At 33.7% G+C, this 18,069-nt stretch overlaps 3 protein-coding genes across 5 annotated transcripts in view; 1 reads left to right on the plus strand and 2 right to left on the minus strand.

The window, feature by feature from the left end:
* Positions 1 to 894: 894 nt before the first annotated feature.
* LOC107486099 (uncharacterized) lies at positions 895 to 5,459 on the minus strand. The gene is made up of 11 exons (XM_016106650.3): positions 5,194 to 5,459; positions 4,017 to 4,751; positions 3,626 to 3,938; positions 3,392 to 3,538; positions 3,193 to 3,281; positions 2,979 to 3,071; positions 2,563 to 2,689; positions 2,141 to 2,205; positions 1,882 to 2,056; positions 1,164 to 1,355; positions 895 to 1,059 (listed from the first exon to the last, which is right to left on the minus strand). Exons 2-11 carry the CDS (start codon positions 4,607 to 4,609, stop codon positions 994 to 996), a joined length of 1,860 nt encoding a protein of 619 aa, XP_015962136.2. The 5' UTR covers positions 4,610 to 4,751; positions 5,194 to 5,459; the 3' UTR covers positions 895 to 993.
* Positions 5,460 to 5,870: 411 nt separating this feature from the next.
* Positions 5,871 to 9,389, minus strand: LOC107486036 (transcription termination factor MTEF18, mitochondrial-like). Of its 3 annotated transcripts, XM_052259973.1 has the most exons (4): positions 9,068 to 9,389; positions 7,105 to 8,612; positions 6,304 to 6,393; positions 5,872 to 6,204 (listed from the first exon to the last, which is right to left on the minus strand). In XM_052259973.1, exons 1-3 carry the CDS (start codon positions 9,226 to 9,228, stop codon positions 6,332 to 6,334), a joined length of 1,731 nt encoding a protein of 576 aa, XP_052115933.1. In that variant the 5' UTR covers positions 9,229 to 9,389; the 3' UTR covers positions 5,872 to 6,204; positions 6,304 to 6,331. The 3 variants fall into 3 exon arrangements, with proteins under 3 accessions (XP_052115932.1, XP_052115933.1, XP_052115934.1); XM_052259972.1 differs by having other exon boundaries at positions 5,871 to 6,393; XM_052259974.1 differs by lacking the exons at positions 5,872 to 6,204; positions 6,304 to 6,393 and adding an exon at positions 6,444 to 6,525.
* Positions 9,390 to 15,369: 5,980 nt separating this feature from the next.
* Positions 15,370 to 18,069, plus strand: part of LOC107486098 (uncharacterized) — a 5,817-nt gene continuing 3,117 nt past the window's right edge. Inside the window, exons 1-3 of the mRNA XM_016106649.3 lie at positions 15,370 to 15,941; positions 17,104 to 17,199; positions 17,731 to 17,952. Of these exons, the coding sequence (XP_015962135.1) occupies positions 15,489 to 15,941; positions 17,104 to 17,199; positions 17,731 to 17,952 (771 nt within the window). The 5' untranslated portion in view covers positions 15,370 to 15,488. The remainder of the gene's footprint in view (positions 15,942 to 17,103; positions 17,200 to 17,730; positions 17,953 to 18,069) is intronic.

The following is an 18,069-nucleotide window of genomic DNA, read 5'->3' on the forward strand; positions in this document are numbered from 1 at the left end:
AACACAAAAGCTGAAAAGGATAATCTCAGGTTGCATTAGGTGCATTTTATAGTTTTAAATTAGAATAGTATATCGTTTGTTGCATTAATTGGAGGGGGCATGTTGGCGACATCCATAATTGATATCTATTTGATCAGTTGGGGAAAAAAAGGGAGGAAAATGGAAAGTGAACTGACCACTATCTTTCGAAAGGTTGCTGATAAGTTCATGAACTGCATCTTTACCCAGCGTGTCCTTCAGATAGATAGCTGCAGCTACAACTTCCTCAGGCGTTACTTTCCCATCAGCATCCCTGCCAGAACATGGTCAAACATTTTAGTTTTTTTTTTAATTGAGCCATAGAGATTTATAGTTGAACATGGTCAAACCTGTCTAGCAACCGCCAGCGGTCTCCAATTTTAGCATCAACATCATCAATTTCTTTTTCAAGTGTCTGGAGCATATTATCAACCTAAGATACATGTGAAATTCCCATTGTTGTCAGCTCTTTCCAGTTTCACTTCAGAACATAATTCTGTTAATGCTTAATAGCTAATCTCTGTTTTGTTATACAAATATTAAGCGGCATCAAATAAAACTTGAGGTCACGAATGGAATTACCCTGTCAGCAAGTGCTGAAGAAACCTTGTCTTCCAGAGCTATCCCCATAGCACGATCGCTGTCCTTCCTTGCAGCTTGATAGGCTTTCCTAGCTTCTTGCTCAGCATCAGTACATCAAACAACGACAACCATGACAAAAACAATAATCAATTTTCAAATACAGAAAACTATTTCATCCCCACTTCCCGTGCAGAAGAAGGGGGGAGGGAACAAAAAGCATTAATTTCTCAGCTTCTTATAAAATCTGTCATTTTTATCTAGCAAATCACCTATTAACAATGTTAAGTTATACGAAATTCAAGAAAGAAGTTGCTATCTGAATGTCAAGACTTTAAATGCCTGTGAACTATGTGCCATGCAGTATCCATTCCCACAAGCAGAGAGACATGAATTCTATAACAATGTGCATACCTCCTTTTTGACAAGCCTCACGAATTCTTCACGTTCCCTGCTAACTGACTGAAAATTTATCAGACAAATCAATGGGTTCACATTCACAAATTCATGACAAAACCTTAACAGTCAGCACTAATTGAAAAGGAAAAAGAAGATCTACTCCTTACAGATGCTGATGCAAAAACAGCTAATGCACGGCTGAGCTCACAAAGTTGCTCCTGCTTGTCCAGTACCTTTGCTTTTACTTCTTCTTGTGCTTGTTTAGGTTTTGAAGAAGCCATCTCTTCCAATGGTAAATCCCTTTTGCTACCAACTGATTCTGTCACTTTGGCTTGTTCCACTTCTTTCTCTTCCTCCTCCTATGAAAATATTTTGTAACCATCAGTCCAAGTTAAAGCAGCAAGTATACTAAAAGCCTAGCAACTTCAACAACAAAATCAGTATATTATGGCTGCTTAACCTTAAGTAATTTTAATAGGATGAAAATCATTGTAAATTTCTCATTGACTTCATTAACTTAAATGTGTTGTTCATTTAAATCAATTTTATGTTCCTGCACCCAGTAATTATAAAGTTACAGATAAAGTCATGGACTGATGGGACTTGTATTGGGCATTTTGCTAGTTAGAAGTTAGTAGTAGGAGCTAGTATAAATTAAAAAAAAATAGAAAAAAGAACATCTATTCATTTGGGTCTTTTGGGAGAGTGTGGGGGTTGAGAATTATTTTTTGATTAAAAAATCGGGGGTTGAGAATTACCTTAAGAAGTATAAACATTTGTAATTGATTTAGGGTTCTTGGCATATTGTGAAGAATTCTCCATTTCTATACATAATTCAACATTCTTCTCTGTAATACTAATGAAATAATGCATGAATAAACTGACCTTGATTAGCTCCTCTTGCATTTCTAAAAATTCCAACTTCCTCTTCCTTTCTGAAACAGAATCTTCAGAAGGCAAACTTGTTGCCCCAACTGTATCTACAACCTCGTCTGGCAGAGAAGACAGTGTAGCTTGAACAGCTTCCTCTGGCCCCACCTTTCCTGAAACAGAAAATGCTCTACAGAGGGTGTGAGTGAGGCATACCTTTACAGAATGAAAATCCTCAAATAGATAACAAGTTAACATATAAATATTAAAATACCTAGAAAGAATTAAGAGGGAAGACGGCACAGAATGGTTGAGAGACAAATCCAGCCAATCCCTAAGCTGCAAAGAGAGATGATAATTATATTCACTGTTGCTGAACATGGCATTTGTTCAAACACCAGATGGCTTCTATCGTTCAACACTAAGAAAAATTTTCAAACTACATTAGAAATGGGTTTAATAAGAGGAAGTGTCTTGAAATAGCAATTATGAGAAGATGGAGGCTCTCAGAGCAAAAACTGCAAAAGGAAAGGTTTCTGAAAGTAAGAACTATGAGATGATAATGGCTATGAATGTAGCAATATGGCCAACTCCTTAATGATAAAAAATTGAACAACTAGTAAATTAACATAAAAATGCTGATTTCAGAATATTTTGTTCAGTGCCAAAAATTTCATATACTCATTTATGGTTAACCTGTTGTCGCATTTCCTCCACTGAAAGTAATCCAAGTAATCCTCGATCTCTACAAGCTTGACGAAGCTCTGCTTCTGAAAGAGACTCCACACCTTCTTCTTGAATCAATTTATCATCATTCTTGATCCTGCAAACCAAAACAATTCACATCTACTGACCCTCAAGGCAATAATGTTTAATACATACTTCTCCCAATAACAGAATTATGCATGAAGAACAAACCAACAAACAAGTGAGAAGTCAATACCAGCAAAACAAACCTATGATCGAAAACAAATCCATATCTAAACCAGAGAGTAAGATGCTATAATGAAGCTTGAAAATGAAATTTCTCTAAAACTAAGTTAGACAATAAAATGAGCTACACATGCATAAGAATCAGAGAAAAGGGGAACAAAATAACAAATGAATCTTACTCCTGTAATCTTTTGCGGAGCATGAAACGCAAATATGCATCAGTGCCATATGGGCTGATTCCCATATATTTACACATGTTTACCAAGCGGGGCCTGTTCTCCATTTTCACAGCCAAAAAGCATGTTAATAATGATAGACAGATTCCTAAAATGTAAAATTTATAATTCAATTGCACAATTGGTGGAATATATAAACAATGGCAGAAGCTCCAACCTGCTAATGTTATCCAAGGTAAGCTCATCATTAAATAATTTGGCAAACCCTAAAATTTCATCATTTGAAACTCGGGCACCTGTCCTAACCTGTTCCAACAGAATAATAAACAAAGGCTTAAAATTTTTTTCCCCGATATACATATTGCCATAAGAGGATATCTCAGATATAAAACAACACTATGAAGAACATAGCTGACCTTGTTCATAAACCCATCGAGATCTTCTGCTGTCTTCTTTATATCTCCACTTCGTGAATGTTGAACCTCCTTCGCCATTTCTTTTACGGTATCTTGAAGAAACTTGGCATATTCAATTCTTGCATTTAGCCTTCTCTTCAATGCCTCCTGCAAGTTATGCCTTCCCAGAATTAAGTGATAATAAAGCATGCTAGCAGTTAAGCATGCATCATTTGACGAGTAAATCATAATTACCTCTTCTTTCAACTTGTCCTGGAAAGTGGATGGAAGCATGTTGGGGAATAGTTTCAGGAATACAGGCAACAATAACTCCATGAATGGAACTATGATAAATACAGCAACAGGGACTAGCCTGAAAATATCAGCTGTTGTCCGTGTGAGTTGCTGCCTTTCCCTTCTAGAAAGACTTTTTCCACCAGCAAGTTTCAACAATAGTCTGGAGCTTATCCTAACATCTGCCCAAAGTAGTTTTGTACCAAACCAGTAGTGTTTCATTGTAGATATAAACTCATCCTTCCAGTGGCGAAGCTTTTTGGCCCAGTCATCCCTAGGTAATGGAAAATCAGAGAAGTGTCGTATACACATTTATGCCACACAAAGAAACAAGAGGTAGTAAATTTTAAACCTGCTCATTGACATAATAGCTTTGATAGCTGGACCAATTCCTAGAATCTTAGCCCATAAGCTCTTAATAATAGATTCGGCACTCTTATCTGATTCTTCCAATTTTTTAGCCTTGGCTTTAGCTTTTATAGTACTCAAGTCTTGAACAGCTTCATCACATTCCTCTGGTGAAGCTTCCTTTTTCTGTTTAGCATCTGATTGTTCATTTCCCCCATTACTGCTAGCCAATCCAGATTGATGAGTTGCAGCCGTGGAAATGTAATGCACATGTTGGAATGACCACTTGGATCTTGATGGAGAAATCTCAATTCTAAATCCACTATTTGAAATCCTAAAGTAATTATGCAAGAAAATTCTCGATGCTGCTAGAGCTGCTAAATCATTCTTTTGGGAAGGAGATGAGCTTCTTCCCAGTTTATTGTGTCCGGTAGTTGCCGGGGAACAGCAGGGAGACTGACTCAAACCTTCGCAATCACTGGACTCAAATGCTTGACCATGCCCAAGGCTTGAGAATCCAAGAATAAAGCGAGCATGTTGATTCACAGGATTGAACAAGAGGCTCCTTTTCCTTTGCAAAATCACTCTCGAAGCCATAAAAACAATGCTAAAAAATTCCCCAGCCTTTTATGTCAACTATTCCAAAATAATAAATACTCTACTCTCAAGTAACTTAGTGCTCCAATAACATGAAGTGCAGAAAATTCATCCCCTGTAAAGTGCAGCTGTGCAAGAAAAACTACAATTGTTTTTCGCAAAATTTCCATGATCAGTAAACACAATGGAGAAAGAGTATCAGCCAAATTAATTAAATATAGTCCAATAAGAAACAAAAAAGATTTTCTTTATATCTGCCTGTTAAGGTATTCATTGCTTAGTTTTCTGTTGTGAAAAGATCCATTTCTACTTTCCAGAACTTACCCGATCAAGAACCAAGCACATCAAATTATTCTATCAATTTTTATTTTTCCTATTTAAAATTCCAGCCTTCTAGCATATATACAGTGACAAGCTATGTGACTCAAACACACAACGTCCTTTAATTTAAGCAATTAGATAAAATAAAATAATTATTCCGTTAATAATTATCTTCCATTTCGAATTCCACGTACAGGTGAGTCTATAATTGAATTCAATCCGACAGAAAGAAAGAAGATGAATCAGAGGAAAGAGACACTTACAGTTAAACGTATCACACACATCACATTTTTAGCTCAAAATAAGTCGAAGGAAGAAAAAGAGAGGAATTGTTGGGCTTGAGAAGGATCCAAAACGGTAAGTGGAATCCGGAGAGTAAATGCGCGCGTTCTATATCATCTGTGTTTGTTTCCTTGTTTCTATTTCGTGCAGCGAGAAACAACAACGCCTTAACGAGAGAGAGAGAGAGAGAGAGAGGGAGAGAGAACAGGAAAAGAAGAACTGAGAATAGTATAGGCTTTGTATTCAACATTTCGAATTATACGATTTAAAATACTGACTTCGACAAACACTCCACGTGCAAATTTGAGGGAAATGTGTAATAGGATACGATATGCAGGTATTTCTTATTTTTTTTTTATCTAAGACCTCTGAGTATGGGAAGATTATCCCATTTGAGCTATTACTCATTGGCTTTCTTATTCTTATTTTTGTATAATTAGAATTTAATTTGTTATCTGCTATTTTTTTTTTTTTACAAAAAGGATAAACTTATATAAATTTGAATTCTGCTTGTGTATACTACCTTATTGAAACTTTAAACTTACATGTGAAAATAGATGAAAGTATTATTATATAAAAAAATTTATAACTACACATTATTTGATTAGACTATAATCATTTACCATGTTAGTTATCGTTATAGTTAAACACCATAAAATTTTCGAAGTGAAAATATATACGAATATAATTTTGCAATTGATCATAATCAGTATCGATCAGTATATTCTGATTTCAATTTCATTCACCACCCTATTATCATCAGTATATTCTATTCCCCTCACTTCTTGGTAATCAGTATATTCCCATTTTCCACACTGCCAGAATAGGTCCCCTAAGGGGCAATTTCGGAATTTCGTTATAGGAATATAATATTATGAACTTTGTATTAAGAATTCCCATATAGTCTTCCATTGAAGTGATTGGAGGAGTCTTGCATTTAACTTGTGCCATGGAGAGTAACTCAGAACTCACAATTTTTTCATGATCTTTTTCTGCAAAATAAGAGGCACAAGTTTGCTTTCATTTATGAACAAGAAGACTTTGGAGAACTTGAACTTGTCAATCTTTAATTATTTGTTTACTACATTCACCTGTGACATTTCTTAGCAGCAAGAATACTCAAAAAGAGTTCCCAAAATGGATCAGATGAAACACTGCTGATTTCACTGCTTTGAAACAAACTAACCTCACAACAATAAGCAGAAGTAAGCAAGCCTTGTAGCGAAAAGATAAAGTCGACAACATAGACCAGACAGTATGCTAGTCACGGCGAAACCTTTTGGTTCCCGAAAGACCAAATGATGCCATGATTTCTGGTGTGACAAAAAATTCAAGGAAACTACAAAACTTCATGACAAAAGAAGACAGTAGGACACTACTCATAAACAGAAATATCATAAAACAATGCAGTTGTGACTTGTGAGCCGAGTTTGCAAAAATTGAAAGAAGAGAGAGCAAGAATACCATTAAGCTGAATAAATGAAGAAATGGTTCAAGATATGTAAATATTCAATGGAAAGATAACTAAAATACAACTATATGCTTTCCTGAACAATTAGTATCAATAAAAGCATGTGTAGAAGGGGATGTGAAATGCCCCAAAAACTAAACACAGGAGTAAAATTGAACAATATTTAAACGAATAGTGTATTAGAGAACCTTTGACATAAATACTTCATGAAAGCAGAATCAGCATTTGCAGAAGTTCAAGTTGCTTTCTCTAAACTAAGATATTTGCAGCCTATTTTTTATACATAGATCTTTGTCACAAAGTTTTCCAACATCAGTTAAAGAATATTCTGTACAGATGTATTCGAAGCTATTCGTTTGAGTGAAGTTTACCATATACAATGTTAGGTTTCAGTACCAAAATAATTACACTGGCAACTTACCATGCCGGAATCGCTCAAACCAATGTTTTGGAGCAGCTGGATGAATTTTGAAGACACGAGCTACAAACTTTTTTTCGTTGTTTGCAATCATACTTCGAATAGAATATTTCTTACAACTCAGACCTTTTCCTGAAAGCCACTTATGGAATCTGTACCTAGGTATAATCCGGTCCTCTAAGTGATAATACAATATTGCTGGAAAAGTTTCCACATGATTTAAAGTAGTTCCCATTTCCTGGTGGAAGAAATTCACCTTTTGCTCAATGGTTTCCGAATTTTGGTTAAGAATCCTTGGGGTTGTTCTTACCATCATACAGAGCCGGGAGAATTCAATCTTTGAACGTAGGAGGCAATCGAATCTTTCATGCAGCTCAGTACTAGTGCCATGAAGATGATTCAAAAGGTTTATGGACAAAGTATTTTCTCCAAAGCCCAAGCCAAGCAAGAAATTTAATTTACCGATATTATGAACCCGTGTTTTTAAACTTCTAATTATCCTTAAACCTTCTTGATAATCTAGATCCTGTTCTTCTTTAGGATATCTTGCGATATAATCTGCTAACAACATATGATTTCCATCCTTGATTTTCTTGAAGAACCACTCTTGTAAGCCTAAAGCCTTCATTACATTAGGAAGATTAGCCATTTTATTTGTTCCCATAACATGACCATAACTCCGACTTACTTCCTCCATATCTTCAGTGCTAAGGCCAAAGTGTGTCAACAGCTTCATTACATTGAATACCGGCTTCTCCAGATCCATTTTCAATATTTCCGGGCATTGTAAAATCAATTGAGCCACTTCCTCCTTCTTCACACCAAATCTACAGAAATAATCCACTTTATTAACTAACTCTTCTTCTCTATATTCGATAAATATACTTTTATGCCTTCCGATTAGTTCGCCTAACTCACCTTTCCGACTATCTAAATCATAAAACACCCTTAATTTTCTACACATATCATGCCAAGAATCCACATCTCCCTCAACAAACCTTCCCAACCCAAAATCCAAAAATATCAATTTCAGATCACTTAAGAGTCGCTCAATTCTTCCAGCTCTCACTTGGCCTTCCTCAAGTAAAACAAAAGGGAAAGCCAAACATATACCAATAACCTCAACGCTACCAAAACCAAACCCTTTAAATCCACAAAGCCTTCTATTCAACTGTTCAGCATTCATGCCAAATATTGAACTTTCTGCCATATACAACAACCCCAACTTCTCCCAGGGAAACCCGAAATCACAAAGAGTGCAAGCAGCATCAAAGAGGATCACATCTTCAGAAAAGAACACCTTGTCACGAGGCAACAACTCAGACACCATACTGTACTCTATCCCTATGCTCTCGAAGAAGACCTCGAATTCATTAATAGGGTGGTACCTAAGGAACTTCTGAAAGCTTTTAGAGAAAGTAGGGGCTGAAAAATCTACCTTTGCAATGAGACTCATCAGGGAACAAAGGGCTTTGTTGCCAATGTGCTCTGCATAGGTAAAAGGCAAGCACCTAGTAACACACTTTCATTAGCTCAACTGGCATATATACAAACACATAATAGGTGTAACTGTGTAAGGAATGAATTATACATTTGCACACATAATAACATGCCTAAGCTATGTTACACTAATAACAATATGGAAACAAGCACTAAATATGGTTAATAATCAACATATTCCTGAAAGATTAATTTGATTCATTGTTGTATCTCTAGTCGGCCAATTTGAACATCTAATCTTCCGAGTAGCAAATTGATATGTTTCCGACCATATGGTATGACAATTTATATGAAAACATTAGCTATAAATTTAATAAGTACAAAATGGAAGTATTTGATAGAAATACACAAATTGGAGTGGAAATGAATTATTTGTGCATCATAATAGCTCATTAACCAACCACCCAACTAACTAACTAGCTGAGCAACTAACATAACAGAGTTGGGGGTATTATAGTAAGTATACCTGGTGGCATGAAGGTAGTCAGTGAGGGCGTTCTGGGCTTCACGGAGAGCGAAGGTTCTGTGACGCGTGGGGACCTTGGAGAGGGTAGGGAGCTTGGTGGAGAAGAAATGGCGGCGGAGGAACAAGGAGAACATGGGCACTTGGAGGAGAAAGAGGTTCATGGCATCAAGTGTCGGCAGAGAAATGGAGGATTTGAGAATAAGGTTGGCATGTTAGTATGTTACCGTGTCGGAGAAGACGCACAACAAAGACAGACCAGAATTTCTGGTGGAAGGAAATCAAAACACGCAGTGTCCTATATTACATGGACTATGCTTTCCACTTTCGCATTCATGAGACAACCTTGCATAAATTTTTATTTTATTTTTTCCCCTGGACTACCAAAATGGTACACAATAAACAACTTTTGTATTTTAGTTTACAGTTTGTTTATTTCATCCAAATTTTTTAAATATATTTGAATAATTATTTAGAAGGTATATAAAAAATGGAATTATATCGAATTTTTTATATTTAAAAAATCATTTTAATTATTTAAAAAATTTAAAAAATATTTTGATATAAAATTATTGAATTTTAAAGATAAACATATCTTATTTTCTAATTTAAAAGTGCTACACATACAATTCATTTTAGTTTATAAGTTATACAAATTAGGCCAAATTCAATAAAAATGACGATCACCCATACAAGCGTGTTAACACGCGCTACTCAACGGTTTTCATAGCGAGTTTTGTCCTCCTCCTCCTCATTCTTTGTGTTTCTCTTCCTTTTTCTTCGTGTATTTCATCTTTATCGTTATTTTTATATTACTGTTATTGTTGATACATTTTTTTTCTCCTTTTCTTTCTATTAATTTTGCAACATTATGTATTTTTTTTCTTTGTTTGATTTTTTCCTCCAAAGAAGAATTATGAAAGTATGAAATAAGAAGATGAAGAAGAAGCATAAGTAACAGAAGATGAGGAGGAGGGAGAAGAAGAGTTTTGAATTATGTAGAACTTATCAACACACATACACCGAAAATTCCTAAATAATACAACCAAATATCTTCGTGTTACACCTAAATATCTTTGTGTTACACCCAAATTTGCTGCAAATATAGAAAAATGTTTCCTCTAATGTTGCATTTTTTCTTCTTTTTTTTTCTTATTTCTTTCTTTCTTTTATTTGAACGAATGTAAATTCATCATTTTTCAAGTAATTTTGTACCATTATGTATTTCTTCTTCTTTGTTTGATTTTTTTTATTTTTATTCTTGTTAAAAGAGTAAAATAAGAAAAAATTTGAGAAGATAAAATAAGCAAAAAATATGAATAAGAAAAAAAAGAAGATGATGATGAAAAAGAAGAAAAAGAAGCAGCAGAAGATGAGGAGAAGGGAGAATAAGAGTTTTGAATTGTGTAGAATTTATCAGCATACATACACCAAAAATTCTTAAAGAATACATCCAAATATATTCGTGTTACACCCAAATATAGAAAAATATTTTCTTTAAAGCAGAACTTTTATATTACATTCAATTCAAAACCATTAACGATGAACAACAATTTTCACAAACAAAAACAACATTATTCACCTCCAAAATTATAAACCACTAACAAAAATATTAACTAGAATCGAACCACACCTCGACCACTTGATTGGATTCAAAATAACCAATTTTGTTCTAGTTCAATTGACAATCTGAACTTGAATTATTCATTATCTTTAACAACAAGATAACTGATGATGGAGGAGAAGGAGGAAAAGGAAGGACGAGAAGAAATTCCAAAGAAAAATGAATGAGGAAGAAGAGGAGAAGGTGGTGTTGGTGAGAGAGTAAAACAAAAAGAAATTTGAGAATGTAAAATAAAAAAGAAAAGATGAATAAGATAAAAAGAAGAAGAAGATGGTGATGATGATGAAAAAAAAGGAGCAGCAGAAGATGAGGAGGAGGAAGAGAAAAAGTTTTGAATTATGCTGAACTTATCAGTACACATACACCGAAAATTCTTAAATAATACACTCAAATATCTTCGTGTTACAACCAAATATCTTCATGTTACACTCAAATTTGCTGCAAATACAGAAAAATATTTCTCTAATGCTGCATTTTTTTCTTCTTCTTCTTTTTCTTATTTATTTCTTTCTTTTAATTGAATGAATATAAGTTCTTCCTCTTCCAAGTAATTTTGTACTATTATGTATTTCTTCTTTTTTTTATTTGATTTTTTTGTTTTTATTCTTGTTAAGAGAGTAAATCAAGAAAAAACTTGAGAAGATAAAATAAGAAAAAAAAAGATGAATAAGAAAAAAAAGATGATAATGATGAAAAAAATAAGAAACAATAGAAGATGATAAGGAGTGAGAATAAGAGTTTTAAATTATGCAGAATTTATCAGCATACATACACAAAAAATTCTTAAAGAATACACCCAAACATCTTCGTGTTACACCCAAATATTTTCGTGTTACACCGAATTTTGCTGCAAATACAGGAAAATATATTTTTTTAATATAGAACTTTTATATTACATTCAATTAAAACCATCAACGATAAAACATTATTCACCTACAGAATCATAAACTACTAACAAAAAAATTAACTAGAATCGAACCACACCTCAACTACTTGATTGGATTCAAAACAATAATCAATTTCATTTTGGTTCAATTGATAATCTGAACTTGAATTATTCATTATCTTCAACAATGAGATAAGGAGGAGAAGGAGAAAAAGGAAGGAGGAGAAGAAATTCTAATAAAAAAAGAAAGAGGAAGAGAAGGAGGAAGAAGAAGAAAAATGTGCAATAACGGCACGAAGAAGAACGTGCGCGCGTTGATTGAAATCTGTTAAATTTAGAGGCGCGCGAAATGTGCGTGAATAAGATGTGCGCGTGAAAGTGATTTAGGAAAAAATGACTTGTACAGACTTGTATGGTAAAATAGCTTGTATGTGGAGAATAATTGTTTCTAATAATATTTATAAAAGACTACATCAAAATTAGGATAATTTATATAGATAAATTGAATGACAAAAAAATTACACTGGTATTTTAAACTGAATTTGGTGACATGTATATCTCCTTTGATTATGTATGTAAATCGAATAAAATAAATTCGATTTACATTTTTTCAATTTTAATTGAATCAAGTTGATTCAATTTACCGTATATATGTTATACCACTAGTAAATTGGATCAACTTGATTCGATTTACTACTAATACAACATATATATGTAAATCGAATCAATCTGATTTATTTTATTACTGTACAGCGCATACACAATAAATCGAATCAAGCTAATTCGATTTACTACTTATACAACGTATTGAAATTTCTTATTTTTAAGTTAATTGTTATTAACTTTAAAACATAAATGATAATAGGACTTCCATTTGAATTCAAATAAAATATAAAATAAATCAAAACGAATAAGAATAAAAATTCAAATTTTTTGTTTTTGTTCAAATTTCAGGAAATTTACATTTTTACAAACTTATAAATTCAAAACAGAACAATAAACAGTTTTTAAAATTTTGTTAAATCATCATTTGACTCATTAACATCTAAAAAATCATTACCAAAATTTTTTATGTTGAAAAAGTTATTATAAAGCATAGCCTTTTAAAGTAGTCTAAGAATTAAAATTTGATTATTTTTAAGATCAGAAATGTTCATATCTTGGTCCAATAAATAAAAGTCAGGTTCAATAAGACAAAAGGTCCACTAATAAAGTGGCCCTTTTTACGATAAAATCCGGTCTCTTAAAGAGGTCGGACATCAAAAAAGAGGATCAGCTCTACTTGATCTAACGGGTAACTGGCTCCGGATATTTTTCCGTTACGTCTAGAAGAGAGATCTTAACAGAATCCCAAGATAAAAGGAATAGTTATCTATTAGAAAAGATAGAACTACTCCAACAAAGGTGGTTAGCAACTCTACTATAAATACACAGGAACCCCAAGGTATAACTCACGTTCTACTATACTAAAAACCTGCCTAAAATCATTGCTAACTTAAGCATCGGAGTTTCTTGCAAGTACCACCCCCACCTCCTCACGGGAAACTCGAACAAGCGGCACCTTGGCACCAACAAGTCGGATGCTGCCCTACTAAGGGACCTAGACCTCACGTTCAGGCCCAAATCAACGTTTCAGGTAATCCTCGGAACATTGGCGCTGTTGTCGGGAACCTAGAATTCTCTTTCTGACAATGGCGGATCACGAGCATGAAGACGGCCACACAACATCTGAATTTGAGCAAGAAGCTCAGCCAGAAGACCAAGCCCCCATGCTTCCTCCTCCACCACCATACCAAAGCCTTCACGGGGAATGGACCTCAGGAAATCCTCAATCGAGGAGGACCCATTCCGAGGTCTACCATCCCGAGAACGAGGATCGTCCTTATACAACCGAGATCTTGGACCTGGTTCATGGTCAGGGGGATCGATTGCAACAGCCCAGGGATCGATTGCAACAGCCCAAACACAGTAAATCGAATCAAGCTAATTCGATTTACTACTTATACAATTTATTGATATTTCTTATTTTTAAGTTATGTTATTAACTTCAAAACATAAATGTTAATAAGACTTCCATTTAATTCAAATAAAATATCAAAAAAATTAAACGAATAAGAATAGAAATTCAAATTTTGTATTTTAGTTCAAATTCTTAAAAATTTACATTTTTACAAATTTATAAATTCAAAACAGAACAATAAACAATTTTTAAAAATTTGTTAAATCATCATTTAACTCATTAACATGTAAAGAGTCATTACCAGAGTTTTAGATGTTGAAAAGGTTATTATAAAGTATATCCTTTTATTATTTTTTTAATTCAAATTTTATATATTTAATTTTAATTTTGAATATGCTAAATAACTTGTTTTACTGTTATTAAATGTTTAATGTTAATTATATTTGTTGGATAAATTTTTTCGATGTTTATAACTTGTTTAGATGTTTTTTTTTATGTTTATTACCGAAGCACCATCGGAGTCTTTGGTATAAACTTTTCTTCCTCATCATTCTTAAAAAAATTATTATCATTTCTATCGACAACATACTTCTCATCAAACTTTTCACCATTTATGTCCAAGTCTACCACTGGATTAACACGGTGCAATGGTAGTGGTATAAGAGATGGATCATTCTAGATAAAATTCGAGTGATCAGATCCACCACCACCAACCTTCACAGAAAGCTCCATTACTTGTTTCGCTATGATTCTCCCGTGGATATCAAACATGAGGCACACATGCTCATTGCCATCGAGCAAAAATAAACGAAATCAAAAACTCTATTTTCCATCGGTGCTAGCAACCTATACCTAACTATTCCAATTTCTTTTGTCTTGTTAGTACCGAGATTTGTCAAAATTAGACTTTTTAATTCAAACAAAGAATTTAATCTCCGAGTGCACAACAGAATAAAATTATTACACTCAATATAACTGTTTTTTATGTGACAATTGAGATACATACTTACAACAACATATATACTATCATTAGACATTTTTATTAAATTTATTGAAAAAATAGAGGAGAAGAAAAAATAAAATGTTTGTGATAAATACAAATGGTTACATATTCTTTTATAGCGGCTCGAAATTTGTCATACTTGATCTCATTTACAATGCAAACGTCATAACTTCTTTAATATCTCATTTACAGTATAAACGAAATAAGTTTATGTATATCTCATTTATAGTGTTGATCGTTCTTCTTTAGGTATCATGTGTACAAACGTGATACGTGCAAATTTATTTTGTTTACACTATAAATGAAATAAATAAAACAACATAAATTAATAAATAGGTTACAAATTATGTATATCCATAAATAAAATATTTAATTTATTTATTTAATTTTATAACCAAATGTGAAACTCAAGTAGGGATGGGAAGTTTGAATTACCACCGCAAATTGAATTTAATAACAGTAGAGTTCGCGTTTCAATAACACAAAATATATTTTTCTTTTATCAATAATATAAACATTTTGCTAATATCTTTATTGGTTATAATTTTTTCTGATGTCATCATTAAATAATTTTGATTTATTTATATGTTAATTGAGATTTATCTGATACTGCTGATAAGTATTAACCAAATTTTTTATTCTTTAAATAATTTTAGTTCATTTTTTAGTTTATTTAAAGTTTATTTACATTCAAAAATGAATTTGATGTATTTATATTAATTGAAATTTATTTGCCAGATTTGTTAAATATTTTGCTTGAACCTATAGCTTTATTGATTTAATAAACTTATACGGTTATACCTGCTGGAGAAAAGAAGGGCATATTGGTCATTGCATATCTACAGAAACCCTATATCGTCGTTCCCTGGAAAACCAGCTCCTCAATTCTTCTCCGATCTCCCTCTCCCAATTCCCAAACCCTCCAAAACCAGCTACTTCTATCTAATATCTATGTCGCAGCAGCAAGGTCAAATTCCAATAAATCCCATGGTTCCCCAGCAGAACCCAATGGCACCATCCATTCCTATGCACATGAACATGCACATGCATATCCCCAACATGAACATCAACATGCCCATGCCCATGAGCATGCCTCTTCCCATGCAGATGCAGATGCACCATATTCCACTCCCTCACCCCCAGCTTCCCCTCCAGGTTTCCTATGACACCTCCATCGCCGGAACCCCATCGTCCGGCAGCAAGCGCCGCCGTGAGGACGAGGCTCCCGGCACCGCCGCCGATGCAGATTTGTTTGCGGCGAAGCGCGCCAAGGGACAGGACGTGATATTCAGGATCGTGGTTCCGTCGAGGCAGATCGGGAAGGTCATTGGGAAAGAAGGTTGCAGAATACAGAAGATTCGAGAAGCTACCAGAGCCACCATCAAAATCGCCGACGCTATAGCTGTAAGCACGTGATTTGTTTTTTCATTAGTGTCTTTTGTTGCTGAATATTGAGAGAGGAAAAAAAATAGTTCCGGGAGGTAACTTGGGTAAAATCTTGGTTAGGTTTTTCTTCTGTTTGGGATCCCTAATCTGGATTTGGAAATTGGAACCAAGTTTGGTAGCTCAGAAAGCGTGTTTATCTTTTTATGTTATTAATCTGCTATGATCCGAGACAATATGCTTCTCAGCTATGCTCTGAAGCTTTTGTAATGTGCAATTATGCACACTTTCACAGTTTAAGACAAGAAGGGACTCATATTATCGTATTTTTATGCTTGGGCGGATTTAAAAATATTCGTGTTTGATTTTGCTTGATGTGGAAAATACATAGAATTAAGCTTTGATGGAGTTTTTGTGAAGACTCTTGAGCAGAATGGAGATTGGGTTGTGTGCATTCGAGCAGTAAAAAAGAAGGATAATGTAACTGTTGTAAGAAGTAAGAACACAATTTGAGTGACAACAAATTTCCTATAACAGTATAACTACATCAGTGTACAAGGCTTTTTCTTGTTCCTCTTTTCTTTTTTCACCTGGTCTAGGATATGATTATTGAACATATCCAAGTCACTGTATAGTGCATGTTTGAGGCAGATAGTCCTATTAGATAATTGGAAGAGGAAATAAATGGGAAGATAGAGCTGTGGAGACAAGCTTTGGAAGCAGTTTTCTTTATCTTTTATCATTTATATTTTATATTAATAGAAGTAAGACAAAGTATATAGAATTAAAGTTTCACAGGAAGCTTATGATTCCTAGCTTAGAGGTGCAAATTGGAAGATATAATAACATCACAATTCAAAAAGTTTGTGTTTCTTGGTTTTTATCTACTTCTGCTATACATAAAAGGGATAGGATAGTGTTGGTGGCCATTTTTTCTTCCTAAGATACATGTTTTCCTTATTCCTCTCTTAAAGAAAATATCATAAAATATGTTTTACATTCCAAGACAATTGATTTAAAAATCAAAACATTTATCAGGTTGACCAATTCTACATTTTTTACGATTACAACACATTTAATTAAAAAATAAAGGGTGGATTAATAGGACCCAACCTATTAATGGATGAAACAGAAAGGAGCTTCGGGTGTTAGTTGTGATTAAGGGACACCACTCAGATTCTAGGGAGAATTTTACCATACAACTATTTCTAAAGACAATGAAGAAAAGGTTACTGACGCAGAGAAAGCTCTAGAGCAAATAGCCAATTTAATTTTGAAGGTAAAGTGATCTTGAGTGAGTGATTTTACAATGTTAAGCTTTTCACTCATTTACATTATGACTTGAATTCATTGACACCACCGTTAAAAAAATGATCTAGTATTATTATTCATTTTTATATATGCATATAATTTAAATATTTATATTTATATTCGGATAGAAAGTGTATATTTTATTAATTCATAACACTACCATGTCATTACTCATTTACTCTATCTATCAACTCTTAAATTGCTGTGTGATAGAGCAAAGTTTTGGAAACAATACATACTCGTGAGTCATGAATCACAATTTGGAAGATCTTTTTTGCATGATCATTGATCAACTATAATATATAAACCATGTTCGGTATTTTAACCTAATCATTGTTGAGTACTTATGGTTGGTACTTTACCACTTAGAAATTTGTGTCCACTATTTTGAGACCAATATGGACGTAAGTTAGTAATTTTTTTTATTGGCCTTATTGGGTGCTACTTCTGTCCGTCTTTGCCAGTAGATGAATTGATGAAGTTATATTCCTTATAACAGGAAGATGATAGCAATCTTGAAGTATTAAAAGTTGCAGTAGGACATGTGGCTGCCAATACAATAAGACTCTTGATTGCTGGGTCCCAGGCAGGTGGATTGATAGGGGTATCTGGTCAAAACATTGAGAAGTTGAGGAATTCCTCTGGTGCCACAATTACAGTTCTTGCACCAAACCAGTTGCCTTTATGTGCTTCTGCCCTTGAATCTGATAGAGTTGTACAGGTTGGATGTCTAAAATGTTGCTCATCCATTTTAATTATGGAAGATTTTGGTTATTTCTAAGACTTATGTATCTTTGCTTTTGCCATAAGTGTTTTGACTTAATTTATATTTTTTTTC

The sequence above is a fragment of the Arachis duranensis genome, chromosome 4, assembly GCF_000817695.3.
Source record: "Arachis duranensis cultivar V14167 chromosome 4, aradu.V14167.gnm2.J7QH, whole genome shotgun sequence".
In the NCBI taxonomy this organism is placed as follows: domain Eukaryota; kingdom Viridiplantae; phylum Streptophyta; class Magnoliopsida; order Fabales; family Fabaceae; genus Arachis; species Arachis duranensis.